The sequence below is a fragment of the Copadichromis virginalis genome, linkage group LG4 (assembly GCF_057382275.1).
Source record: "Copadichromis virginalis isolate Kocher_CV1m ecotype Utaka linkage group LG4, C_Virginalis_male_GT1.1, whole genome shotgun sequence".
In the NCBI taxonomy this organism is placed as follows: domain Eukaryota; kingdom Metazoa; phylum Chordata; class Actinopteri; order Cichliformes; family Cichlidae; genus Copadichromis; species Copadichromis virginalis.
The window spans coordinates 34788096-34802635 of record NC_140621.1 but is presented as its reverse complement, the minus strand read 5'-3'; the positions used below and the strand labels follow the sequence as shown (position 1 = coordinate 34802635).

At 43.6% G+C, this 14540-nt stretch overlaps 1 protein-coding gene across 1 annotated transcript in view; it reads right to left on the bottom strand.

Annotated features, from left to right (window-relative positions):
- Positions 1 to 14540, bottom strand: part of LOC146712003 (xylosyltransferase 1-like) — a 39388-nt gene that overhangs the window by 5938 nt on the left and 18910 nt on the right. Inside the window, exons 5-9 of the mRNA XM_085455078.1 lie at positions 10991 to 11071; positions 10089 to 10305; positions 9571 to 9747; positions 4749 to 5017; positions 431 to 626 (exon numbers count right to left, since the gene is read on the bottom strand). Coding sequence (XP_085311204.1) covers positions 431 to 626; positions 4749 to 5017; positions 9571 to 9747; positions 10089 to 10305; positions 10991 to 11071 — 940 coding nt within the window. The remainder of the gene's footprint in view (positions 1 to 430; positions 627 to 4748; positions 5018 to 9570; positions 9748 to 10088; positions 10306 to 10990; positions 11072 to 14540) is intronic.

Sequence of the window (14540 nt, the reverse complement as noted above, 5' to 3'; positions counted from 1 at the left end):
TCATAAAACCACAACTTAACATTTCTGCAGCAGAAATATTGAACTGTTGGAGTCCCAGCGTGGTACAACCGTCACAGTCACATCGGCCGTGTGTGGGATGCTCTTGTTCACGTCTCTGCTGTCTTTCGTTTCTCTGTAATCCTGTGAGATTGGAGATTCACTCTAAATTTTTGTATTTTCACCTACACGTTTTTCTATTTACCTGCTTTCTAATTTTTGAATATTTGCTTTTAGTCCTTGTTTTTACTTCCCTGCAGGGATCAATCATTTCTTAGACTTAAAAACATTAAAGCATCCTGGGACATTTTTGTAACTGAGAATATATTAAGGCATGTAAACTGAGGTAATAATAAACCCAAAACGGTGACTGCAGAACGATGTCCAGGTTTATGTTTAGTTAAGAGAGCCCTCATAAAGACACAAGTCTGACCTGGATGTGTTGGAGCCTGTTAGCGGCATGTGGAGAGCTGGTCAGGGTGAAGTGGTCTTTGGCGGCTACCCAGGTCTCCAGGGTTTCCAACTGGTTAGAGGCTTGGTTGGTAGCCACATGATGGACCAGGTAGCCCTGGTACTGGTCGGACAGGAAGTAAAGGTGCACAGACACCGGGTGACTCACGCCGACGTACCTGAGAAAGGAGAGAAAAAAAAGAAAAAGCATATTTAAATCACATATACAATAAAGTAGATACAACTTCCTCCCCTGACTGGTCCCAGCAGATGGCTGCCCCTCTCTGAGCCTGGTTTCTTCCTGTTAAAAAGTTTTTCCTTCCCACTTTCACCAAGTGGATCAAACCCGTGTTATCCTTCAAGACAAAATATCTTATTTTATTAGTATCAGAGGCGATCGTGGCTCAAGAGTTGGGTGTTTGTCTTGTAATCGGAAGGTTGCCGGTTCGAGCCCCGGCTTGGACAGTCTTGGTCGTTGTGTCCTTGGGCGAGACACTTCACCCGTTGCCTACTGGTGGTGGTCACACACCAGTGTGTGAATGTGTGGATGACTGGATGTGTAAAGTGCTTTGGGGTCCTTAGGGACTAGTAAGGCGCTATACAAATACAGGACATTTACCAGAGAACACATGATGCTTTGGACAGGAAGTGCAGTTTGTTACAATGTATCAAACTGCAGTTCCTCTAACGTCCACTAGAGGCAGTCTCAAAGCGAGTCGGTTTAAAATACCCAACTTTACAGATAAGATGTTTACAGACTAACACAAAAATGTTTGTTAATTTAATCAATTAAATAAAATGATTTTTTTAAGGATCTCACTAAGTTGACCGTCAGGTGGATGGCACAAGTAACTGTAGCTGTGAAGCTTCACCTCACTGGAGTCCCTGAATTGGACCTCTGGAGTATTTGGAGCATTTTTAATACAATCATCTGACCAATACTTTTCCTGCTGCGCAGTTAATTGTACTGACATGCCACCCAAGAAGTCTGGGCTCCAGTTTTGATGTGTGAAATTCTAGGATTTTAATTGGATGTTATTCAGCACTAATTAGCAGGTATCGTGTCTGCCCACATAGTCTATGAATGCAGTTTGCTAACCAAGCCGGCTAATTATCTGGCACTCCACCCGCTCGTCTACATATGGTAATTTCTGTCTGTGAAAAAAGCCAGCATGGCTGAAGCTGGGCCTTCAAAATGTAACCATCCTGCTCTCGACAGCCGTCTTTGATGTACAGTCTATGTTAATCCTACGTTTTCCCATTAACTACAGAATGGATCAAATGAACATTTGATTCAAACATTATTTATCCATAAAAATTCATCTTAATGAGTCTGGTGATCATCTGACATTTCATGTGCAGGAAAACCAGTGACGTTTCCACAGATGGTCTGTGTTCAGTGCAAACGATGGATACAGGAAACGCTTTAAGCATTACTGTACAGCAGGGTGGGCAACTCCAGGCCTCGAGGGCCGGTGTCCTGCAGGTTTTAGAGCTCACCCTGGGTCAACACACCGAATCAAATGATTAGTTCATTCCCAGGCTTCTGGAGAACTTCAAGACATGTTGAGGAGGTCATTTAGCCATTTAGATCAGCTGTGATGGATCAAGGACACATCTAAAACCTGCAGGACACCGGCCCTCGAGGCCTGGAGTTCCCTGCTTTGCACTGTAACGTCACAGGCAGCTGCTGGATTATGGCTCCAAATTACTCCAAGTTTTTTCCAAAAATATTTTTAAAAACTTAAACCTACATTCTCCTAAAAAACTCCTCCTGTTTAATTTTTTTTATTTATTTTTTTCCAAGTATTGTTGGACTGGTAGAAATTCAGACTCCCTAGGAATGATGCTGACGCTCAGGTTCGCTGCCTGATTGGCTGTCGTTAGTCACATGTCCCCATTCGCAGAAGACAACAGAAACATCAGCACTGACTGTCTGTGGTTAATTCAACATGGTAGTAAATTACAGGTAATGCTGCCCTTGTTGTCTTTGAGATGCACCCAGGATGTGACTGCTCTCCACAGTAATGCCAATCATTTGGATCCAGCCTCAATTACAACATTCAGAGCTTCTGATGATTAGATTTTAAGGCTTATGGAGTCTGTTATCTCCCTTTCTGCAGCCTTTTCTGCATTTTCTTCTGTTGTGTACACACTGTTGCAGTAGTGCTCGTATATATAATAAACTCAGGCTTTAAACTCTGTAAATGCTCAAATTCAGACAGTTTTCTGCTCTTTAATCTTTATGTAAAAGAGTCCTTAACATGTTCATTTTTCTGCTCTGATTGTGAGCTGCACTTCCCCCCATCCTGCTACGATTCTGACTTTCTGCTCTGAAGGGGAAGCCAATCCCATTAAAGACAACTCAAAGAAGAAGGGCGCTGAGACAGACAGAGGATGGACCGGCCAGCGTTTACTGACACAGATTAGGATTATTTTGACTCATGCAAAGGTACTTTGCTCCAAATGTGAAACCAGCTCTTTGAAGAATGACATCAGGTCGGCTATCATTCATTTCCTGATGAATGGCTTCACCTTATTATCAAAATCGTCTTTCAGGTGTTTATGTCTGTTTCTCCTTTTCCATTCGGACGGGCAGGCGAATGTTTTTCCTGGAAAACACTTTTTCTTAACGTGACAGCTTGAATCCCTGAATCTCTACAGAGGATGTGGAGAATCTCCAAGGACCTGTTAAACCAACTAAAGCACCACTGTGAAGGGAACCGTGTCTGCCTGCTTTCAAATGCATCTATGTTACTGCAGACATGGTTTTAGAGGTCTCCGACTGAAATCACAGGTTGAAGGAAACAGACTGGCCCTTTCTAACCACCCCCTACTTCCCCTTGCACACACACACACTCCCATAATGCTGCCCCCACCCATGCCAGCCACCAGTCCCCACCCAAGCTCCAGCAACAAGTACCTCCTTGTACCTACTGTGGGTCTGTGAGAGAGACGGAGCTGGAAAAATCTAGCCTGTGCAGAAACTGAAGCCTGATTGTACAAAGGAACAAGCTCGCCTTATCTTCATATTTAATTTGGACTGCACAAACACCAGCGGTGGCCAGTTTGGCGGAAAGACATTTCATCTGCTAGTCCTCCCCTTTCCCCTGAGAAGACGACTGCACAGTTTCTTTCTCTGCAAAAAGCACGATTTACTGGCACGGCCAATAATAACAGTGACTGATGGAAACTGATGGAGGTGATACCTGCACCTCTGCTCCAGCCTCTGACAGCCGTGCAAACACTGAGCTGAACCTGATGAGACGAATGCTTCAAACCAACAACAGCTTCATCTTCACTTTACAGTTTCAAAGTTGTTGGAGTTCAAACCTGAAGGCTCTGCAAACACTGCACTGCATGGCCGATCACGTAGATAATAAATGAGAACTGTGGGGAAAAAAGGGATCCTGAGACACGATTACGCCTGTAGATGGATGCTCGCCCATGCAACACCCTGTGCTATTCCCAGCCTGATTGCCCCTGATAAAGCCGAGGAGCTGAGCTCGAAAAATAACCTGAGCAAAACAACCCAAATTCCCTCTTTACAAACCAAAAAGAGGCTTTTTGGCTGACGTGTTTGGACTCTTTATGTAGGCCAAGTTTTCAGTATGATTTTAATTAAAGCTTGCACAGCACTACATTTGATTAATATAGAGAAAGCAGGAAACCTGAGCAACATAACTCATTTTCACACATCCTTTCCAGCCTGAGCTTCTGTAAACATCATCTGACAGAGGTGTGAGAGAACGTAATGCCTGATGCAGATGGATCACACGATCATACGTTAGCCGGCTGGAACCCGTCAGTGACGTCAGACTGGGCCAGTGTGCGAACACCGCAGCTCACAGTCGGGCACATTTACTGCTACTGAGTGGGCATTATTCCTGCAAGCTCCATGCATGCAGACCCCTCAACGAAACCACACGGAGCGGTTCCAGTATCGAGTGGCTCTGAAGTGGATCGATTCCTGCTGTGTGGCGTTTGTGGAAAATATCCTCACAGAAGTGTCCATGTGTGAAACGGTGACAGTCAATAATCTGAGCTGTGAGAATCATTTTTCTGCTAATCCGAAAATGTTTTTCTGTTGATGCCGTGAAGCACAACACTTCCTGTTTGTTTACTCTGAAGTTACACGTCATGATTCGATGCACTCTGAACGTTTATGCTCCCATTTGTGGTTATTGGTGTTAACAAAAGAGCCTTTGGATGCTTCTGGGACAATTCTGAACCCCAGTGCATACATGCACATGCACGCTTGGGATTTCCGTGTGGTTGGAGCCCAGCACCCTTGTTCGTACCTGCAGCTGTTGTCGCTGGGATGTCCCTGGAGCGAGCTGGCAGCGCGGGACAGTCCCATACGAGCAAAGGCGTGGTAGTGGGTGAGCGCAGAGTCCGACAGGCCTGCGGGTCCGTCTGTCTCTGCCTCGTAGATGTTCTCCCAGTAGGCCTGCAGACCCGGTGTTCCCGAGGCGAGAGCTCCAAACAGGTAGGCGTCCAGCTGGCTGATGATCTCCTGACTGACGCTGGCCTCAAACTTCCGGGCGAAGAAGGTGGGTCTGGACGCTTGCTGCGGTCAGGAGAGACAAGGCGAGGAGGGATGAAGATATGTGCACAATAAAAGGCAGTTTGATGGTCACAAAGAAGATATTTTACTGTTTTCACTGACTCACTGGTTGAAATGAGTCCAAACACAAGGAATACAATCCCATGGTGCCTTGCTGTCACAAACAGGTTTATTCATGCTGTTTACGTCCAGCATACCTGCAGGATCACTGATGTTTACCAAGAAAAACATGAAGCTCAGCAGCCTCAGTCACTGCTTTCTGCAGCTGTGGTGCAGTGAGATGAACGTTGTAATGAAATGAGTCAGTTTCCCACCAGCCCAACAGCTTCAACACTGAAGCCTTTACTTTACCCGCGTTAACTTCACAGCTACCTCTGCTTTTGACCATTAATTCAATGTTTAACCTCTTTTATAATGTCTCCACTGCACTGTAAGCCATTCATCCATCAACACCACTCACAGATAACAATTTCAACCACTTAGCTTCACTTTCAGCGATTTAACTCACTGCCACATTAAACCATTTACGTTTGACGATGCACATTTAAACCTTTTACCCTTTACTTTCTGCTGTTTCACCCATTTACAATTATAAGCATGGAAGATTTATCACTAAAGCATTAGAAATAATAAACCAAATAATGTCCTTGTTTCTTGTAACAATTTCAACCATTTATCCTTTTAAGTATTTTAACAATTTATCCGTTAAAGTTTATGCTTCTATTCACATATTTAGTTTTCACTTGTTTTTAGTCACATGACAACATGTCCAGATGTTTTAGCTCTGGAATTTCTATATGGATAAATAGAAATTAAAATGTAAACAAACATCAACTCATCACTCGGCAGCTACAGAGCCACCGAGCTCATACTGATGATCACGATTTCAGTCAGAAACCCCCAGCATGCAGCTTCACACGTTAAAAACTGTCATTGCAGTAAAAGACTCAGCATCACACACATTTTTTTAAACGCGCACTGAGGGAAAAACATACTTTGCATCATTTTATTCTCAGTGGAAGGACGGCCCGGCACCTCCCCGGGAACACATTAGTCCATGTGAAAACCCTGTGAGTCAGCACATTCCCAGACAGCTTACCCCGACCTACACCTGATTCTAACCTAAAACCAAGTCTGGAAACCAAAAGCAGCATTTTGAAGGTCTGCCATATGATGTTCTCACTCCCAGGCTCCAAACTCAAACCACTCCCAACAGACAAGCCTGACATCATGCTGGGATCTCAAAGGAGACGTGAACAGCTCCTTCTTTCCTAAAATAGCTGTGATGGGAAAAAAGACACGAAAATGATCAAATCAGACGGTAGTAATGAAAGTACCGAGCGAACATTCGCATTGACAACTTTATGAGGTCGCCACCTGGACTGGTTTCCAGTAAAAAGGTGAATCATATCAAATATTAACTGGTGAAATTTCTCGGCTCATGAATGTAATTTTTATGCCACAGCAGAGAAACAGCTGCTGTAATAATCTGTATTATGGTTCAGCTCATAAAGGAATAAACATTTAAAACATTTTGAGGTTTGTGATGATGGGACGGCATCACATCTGCTTTGAGCTCTGCTGGTTTTCAGCAGAGACAAATCAGATCTTCAGGTCCTGCGAGGGCTATCGCTTCATGCAGGTCACAAAAGGCTGGAGTTTAGGAGCTCTTTCATAAAGGTGTGCAGTGTATGACCTGCACTGATACACTGGATCCTTATTATTGAGAATTCAAAGAGCTCTTGGTTTAGCTGCCGATCATAAAAAGCAGAAGTGCTCAGAACATGTGGGACAGAAGTGACGAAGAGGCTGAGAGCGAGAAGAAGAACTGCAGGAAAGAAGGGCGTGGCTATATGATGTCACCAGGAGGGTGTGACCTCACCACGCCAACTCGGTGGGCTCCGGCAGCACCGGCGAGCCAGGAAACCCCAGACTAATGAGAAGGCCTGAGCAGCCTGCAGCTTTGTTCCTCTGAGAAGTTATTCTGGGCGATTTGTAGCTAAACAACAGTGGAAACCACTAGTTACAGAGTCAGGGAGCCTTTTTGTTTCATCCATCATCAGATCAGAGGGAATCATATAAATCTACCTTAACTGCAAGCTCTCCGCTGTGCCCACAAAGGTCAGGCAAGACTGTGATGCTGGAGCTTTATTTAGCCCAGATATATCATCTTTAACCCTTTTATCCTTCAGGTTATTCCAGCAGAGCCGTATTCCCTCATTATTCCCATTACTGATTATTGTTGGCAGCAGTTTGTCCAACAGAAACCAAACTAAGCCTTCAAACTCCCAACCTGACATTTAAAGTGACAAATAAAGCCAAACATACTCAAGCTTCCCATCAGAGGAACCTAATGAAACCACAGTATTCACATTTCAGACGCCGGCACCAGTGAAGTCTTTGCTCGTCACGTACTTTGGTCAGTTACAAGTCTGCACATTATCTGTGAAATGTTTCCAACTGATTTAAAGAAGTCAACAACTAAACGAGCAGTAACTGATGCTGTATATGTAAACAGTTTGCTACAAATGACTGATTTTTCAGTGCATTTTATTATTTTTTATTGGGGCCTAGTCTAAAAACTAAAGCGTATGTACATATATGTCCTGTGACCCTTATATCCAGGACTCTGAGCTGCTTTTCCAACTGGCAAACCCGACATTATAATAATGACAACCTTGAGAAACCTCAGCAGTGAGTTTTGGGGAGCTACCGAGCTCTAAAAATATTTTTGCCATAAGTGCAGAGCCGTTTCCAGGATCAGCTCTCCTTATAGAAGCCATCAGCAGCCCCACCACAGGCGCTGTCCTCAGGTCTGTTGTTACAGCGAGCTGAGGCCCGCCTGCTGGAAGTAAAAGCAGCACTGCTAATTTGTGAATGCGAAGCTATTCTGATCTCTGGTGACCTCAGGAGGAAAAGAAGGCGGAGCTTCTGAGACATGATACGGCTACAAATTTACCAGATTTCATATGAGTAAATCTCAAGTGTGGATTTATCCAGCCTTCATGTGTTCTCACACCACCAATCATAACTGTGACAGGATCTTCTTACAGCCGCTCATAATGGCCGAGACTCTGTTTTTAGCCAGAGGTGGAAAAAGCTGCATCAGTACAACAGATCTGACTTTAGGTCGGGAACAGCAGGAAAACGGGAGGCTGGGTGGGTTCCAAAGCAGCTTGCAACTGTATGCACGCTAAACTGCAAACGGTGAGCTTCACTCGTCACTGGTCTGCGTAAATTAATGATGTAAGTTTGGTAAATATTAGGAGCAAAAGTTGCCTCTATCAGGGAACTACTGTTGAAGGGATTTGGTTCGTTGTTACGAATTTTTGAAGGACGAATTATTTGTTCACATCAGATCGGGTCTCTCTTTTCTGCAGGCATCTTCACTTCTGAATCTGATTTTTCAAATTCAGTTCAATCTTTAACTGTTAACAGATTTCTCTGTAGGGCTTCCCAAGGTTTTTCTTTCGGGGTTTTAGGGGACAGTACACATTAATCAAGAGACAGAAAATGCTAATGTTTTAGCAGCTAATTCATACCCACAGAGTCGACCTAAAATTCACAAGTTATTTAAAACAAACAAACAAAAACAGCCACACAAACAGTCCCTCAGTTTCCCACCAAAATGTAATCTACAATAAGACGTCCGAATGAACTTTTCTGGAATTCAAATCAGTTTTTGTGTAGTTCTGCTAAAAAAAAACAAACAAAAAAAAACAAACCCACACAAATGTCACTGGTGTTGCTGTGCTGCTTGTGTGATTACTGCCTGTATACAGGAAACCTGGAAATTAACAATTTGTACTTCTTATTCCTCAAAGCAAATGTTTTTAATGCGTTTGTGGTTATATAAGATTCAAACGTTAACTCATGAATCATTTTACTAAAAATATATACATGTTCATATGTCACGTTTCAGTCCGAGTCTCTGATTGGTTAGTTGTGTCCCATGTGATGGAGGAAGCTCTTTGGTTAAGATGAAGGGTTTTGCTGACCCTGAACGCTCAAACAAGAAACTGTCCAGAACATTAAACAGTTAGCGGTGATAGTGTTTAAGTCACTTACACACTAATGTTAATGATATTATTGATGCTTCAGGAATCATTAAAGTTGTATTAATGTGTGAAGATGTAATGCAATGACTTATTTTCTGCAGTAACAACAGTTTACAGAGAAAATCCCAGCAGGGAACCAGGCAATGCTAACGTCCAGGTTAGCCTACAAAAGACGTCTGTGCACATCATCCTGACAGAAACAAGTCCAGCTGTGTGCAGCTGGTTCAGGCTGAGCTAATTCTACTGGACCATCATGTTTCATGGACACAGTCAGCAACTCATTAAACTCAGACTCAAGTGTTTGCTGGGATGTGAGCCGGTGTTACAGGACAACTCACTCCAAACACAAACCTGCGTTCACTCGTGTCTGTGCTGGTTTTACACGTAAGTGACAAGTCTCCACGTATTTTTTTGAACTTATGCAAGTTTTATGCTGGGCCCTGATTGGCTCTAAGCCAGCTGTGATGTCACATGATGCTGCACAGTGTGGCGTCCTACCTGGAAGCGCGGCAGATCTGAGGGCTTGAAGTCGTTGGGCGAGCAGCCGCACCAGTCCACGATGTGCTTGTACTGGCACTTACATCCCAGTTTGCGGTTCCAGTTGGTGAGCCTCAGGTTGTTGTCCACCATGGTCTCGCAGTGGGCGCTGTTCTCCAGCACGGTGTGGAAAAAGGACTGGAGGAGGGAGAGGTACGTGTATCAGTCATCATCGTTTGGCTGTTTTATGCATTTAATGCAGAAAAAAACCAAAATCTCATTTTGCTTTTTGACTTATCAAATATATAAAAAGATTGTGATGATAAAGAGACTCATGTAAAAAATTAGAAGTGTTTCAGGTTTTTCAAATATTCCTAAAGTGAAATAAAACTGAAATATTGCCTCATTTTCAGAGAACAGACTTGGAGGATGTCCCGGGATCGTTTCTGCTGGAATACTTTTTTCTTGTTAAAATGACAGACTCTGCATCGGCGTGGCGTGTCTGAAGAGTTCTATACATGTGTGTGCGTGTGCGTTACCTCGGCGGGCAGCAGCGTGTAGGCGTAGAAACGCTTCATGCTGCCGACCAGCTCGTCCCTGGAGTTGACCACATAATCCACAAAGCGCCTGTTGAGCAGGAACCAATCAGAGCCTCCATCCACAGAAATGCCCTCTGGGATCTTTCGATCTCCAAGACGCCACATGTGGGTGTCGCACTCGTAGAAGAGACGGTCCAGGCCCTGTTTACGGATGAAACTGAGAGGACGCTTACGATTACTCAGCCTGAAGCGTGCTGTAATGAGGCCCTAAGAATGACACCTTTTAACCTTTAATGTTATTTATTTTACTTAATGCAGAGTAGACCAGTTTTTATTGATCTATTATTGATTTATTGATCAGTCTATTCTCTGTCTGAAATCCCGTTTCAGCTCCCATCAGCTATTCTGTGATTCAAAGGCTGGAGGATGAGGGGCACAGCCAGTGCTAACCCTAACAGAGTGCGGTGTTTAGCCCACATGTTGTATTTATGTCTGTTTTAATATGATATTTCATATCAGCATCTGACACTGCGACACACACAGGCTTATGTAAAGAACCTGAAAGCGAGCAGTGTTTCCTTCACATAGATTTCCTTTCTGTGAATCCAGCCAAAGATGTTTCAGTGGAACTGCGCTGGCCCCTCGAGGGCTTTCCAGGAACCGAGCTTTGGTTAACTTGGATATAATTTTGGGATCATTTTCTCGAAGCGCAGGAGCATTTCCAAGAATCTCCCCGCTTTACGCTCACAAACGCCGAGAGCTTCAAATCGTTGTTCCATGAATCCACGATTCAGGTTCAGCGGCTCGGCCCGCAGCCCAACGTTACGCTGAGTTATTGTGCAGCTTGTTTTTCACTTCATTGCACTGTTTTAATAAAGGCCCGTGGGGCACGCATGCCTTACCGTGCGTTGTCTCTGCCGTGAGATTTGATGAAGTTCATGCTGCGGTATTTGGACAGGAAAGCCACCAGCTGCTCGTTGGCCCTGAGGAGAGACGACAGCTGTGAATCATCAGATCAGACTCCATCTGACCGGGAGGTGTGGGTCACAGAAACAAACACACCCGGCCCCATGCTGCGAACGCTGCTGTGACTTATGTGTTTGGACCTGAGTATCAACAGTTTCAGTCTGTTTATGTCTAGAAGACGAGCAGTTTGACAGCAACAAGGTTTATAATGTTCATGTTGTGGTGTCACCATGAGCTTCAGTGCTGCTGTTCAGAACGTAATATTAGGACAACTACGGCAAAGATGAAGATGAAACGCATCAGGTCAGAGCTGTAAAATGAAACGTCTGCTGGTTTTAAATCCCTGTTGTTAGCAAACAGTTTAACAAATCTCGGTTAAACGCAGAGCTCTGATCTCAACATCGTGGAAGTTAGTCTGCCGTGACGAAAGGGGAACAGGAAAATATATCAGATATACAAAAACCTAAAACCAAACCTGGATTAAACAAGTCTAACGTGAGTCTGAAGCACATCAGCTGGAGCTTCATCCAAAACAGAGTCTAGGTGTTTGTTTTTACAGTTACAGTAAAAGCTGGCGTGTGAAAAGTTACCGTAATTAACTAAAATAATATAAAAGCGATCAGAAACAACAGCGTGCTCTCACAAAGATAAAAGACTGTTCATTTTGTCAAGTGTTACTCTTTAAAATTACTCTAAATATCCTCCGTTAGAAAATAAAAACACTTTTAAACAGCAGCAGTCCTAATCCAGGCTCACCAGGTGTAATAATAACAGCCCACCTGTCATGTGACCCCAACTTTAAACTATTCATAGGACTATTTTTGAAAGCATCCAGACTTCAGCTGCTCATATCACCAAATCAGACGACACTGAAACAACACTGCAAGAAGTTTTCATTCTTCTATTTCATCCATCGAGCAAATTTTTATCTTCTAGAGCTGATTTATTGTGTTTTCTCATCTACTCTCTACACTCTGTTGTATTTAGTAACTGTTTATTTGGCTTTGTTGCACTTTTTGACCCATTTTACTTTATAGTTCTATATTCAGCCTTCACATGGTGTTCAATTGTTTTTTATTTAGATTTTTACTGACTGCGATCATGTATTTCATTTTACTTTATTTTTCTATTTAATTCTTTTGTGTAATTTTTACCTCATTAGAGTTATTTTCTCATAATGAGCTGTTCTACTTTCCTTGGGGGGATTAAAATAAAAATAAGTATGTTATTTTATTTCAGTCTCCCATTATGTAATAATTCATTCATATCTGATCCTGACATGATGTCGTGAGCCTTTGGCCTCCTGAAGAACACAAACAACACCAAACCAAACATTTAGGTGTCTGATGAGGACTTTAATTCCTTTGACGTCTAAGCAGGATGCTGTTGCTGACGCAGGATGCGGCTCTTGTTGTAAACTGTGCAAAAACAATCTTCCATTTAGGGGAATCGAGGTGATGCTGCGTGGCTGTTTTTTGGGACAGCTGCCCCAGTTTGTTTACTTCCTCTTCCAGGTGAGGGGAAGCATCTCGGCTTCAGCGCGAGGCCTGAAGCTGAGACGCTCACAACGACTCTCCCAGCATGCACAGCGTGAGCCTGGTGTCGGCCCGAGCTGCAGACAGGACAGCAGACGCACAGATCGCTTTGATTACAGCTGATTACAGTCGTTAAGACGAACCGCAGGCGTGCATGTGTGCATTTGTGGCCGTGTTTGTGTTGCTGCTGTGCAGAGGCACAGCAATCTATAGCTGGTCGTATATCACCAAAGATTTCTCACATGTACAGATTATATTTACAGATGTGTTAGCTGAGGAATAATTTCACTTTTTGACAGCTGGTGGTCGTTAAGTGACGTTTAGCTAAGAAACAAACAAACCTGGAAACAGGCGTGGACGCACGGAAGCAGAACTTGTATCTTGGGGCTGCTGTGAATTCGGATGCTTTGACATCTGTTAGGGCTGAAACTGTTTTGTTCCCTTCGTGTTGAGACGCATGAACTCGTGTTTCTTTGCTGACTCACTGTTTATATGCACCAACCTTTTTTTCTACATAATGTGACCTTAACTATAAATCAATCATTTTAGGAGGAAACTCAACAATAACAGAAGAGTTTCATGTCATAGTCTTATTGTTTTCTTTCATTTGTTTCTTAAATGTATGAACGACACATTTGTAACATAAACAGCTGGAAAATCATCAGTTTGTATTTAGCTCCTAATCTGAGCTGATCACAGTTACTGGGTTGGTACATCTGTCAAACTGGCCTGCAGTGGTGAGTACATGGACAAAACACTAAAATCATCTTTTTCTCTTATTTTGTCCAAGAACAAAGATAAAAACATGATCCCACAGAGCAGTGCTGTGTCTCTTCCTTCGGTGAGGCCTCTGGCCCACAGCTGGCCCACAGCTGGCCCCAATTATTCATGGAAACATACCTTTATCTTTTTAAAAAACAAGAACCTGTTTGCCACAATCTACATGCAAACACTACGCTTGTTTTAAAAAACATCTGATTAGGTTTTTGCCTGCAGATAGACGGGCCGTCCATGACTCCCTGCAGTGTGCCAACGTTCAACACACACGTGCAAAGACAGCGTGACGGCGAAAGCTGAAAGAACTGCATACATTAAGTTTATTTCACCTTCCTGCTCAGCTGGATGAGGGCGTTCCCCTCTCTGCTAAATCGGATTTTTCCACAGCCTCTGTTGTTTAGCCGTCATCTCATTGTCAGAACAATATAGTCTCATTCTGCCAGTGTTCATCAGGACCAGCGATCAATAAACTCATTCCCTACTTATCCACATCTCCCAAAACCTTTCCTCACCCCTGCTCCAGACTCTGGACACTTCATGGCACCACAAACTCCACAGTGGATCTTAAGACTGACGAGAAAACAGGTCTCGAATCTGCTGATCTGTGACCTTTCTGATGGTTTTATGGTCTCAATCTCCAGTTTCAGGTCTGATTAAATTCAAAATGATGTAATCTTTATGAATTATGATCCACATTAGGGTCCAAGAATCAGATTATGCTTTTGGGCGGGTCTAGTTATGACAGACATGTTGCAAACATCCAAGCATGTTGCACAAACACTCTGCTTACGAGGGGCAGCCAATCAGAAGGTGGTTTGCTTTAAGTGGGCGGGGCTAGAAGATGAGTTGAGGAGCTGCACAAAGAACCGTGAGAAGATAAACGAGGAGCTGCGACTCATTCAAAGCACCTCTCGTAGAGTCCAAGAATAATATATAGTGTGACGGGTTCACTTTGAGCTCCTCTCTGTCCCGATTAACTGAACGTCCTCCTCACAGAGCGGACTTCCTGACGCGCCCTCCTGCTGTGCTCATGCACATTTCTGTCTGTTGCTTTAACAGTTTAAGAGTTGAAAACTGCAGAGACTGATCTGCAGTTTTACCGTTTAGCCATTTGGAAGAAACATTTGAATGTTTAAGTGAAGAAAGAGAAAGCTGTGTGACCCCCTCTCCCCAG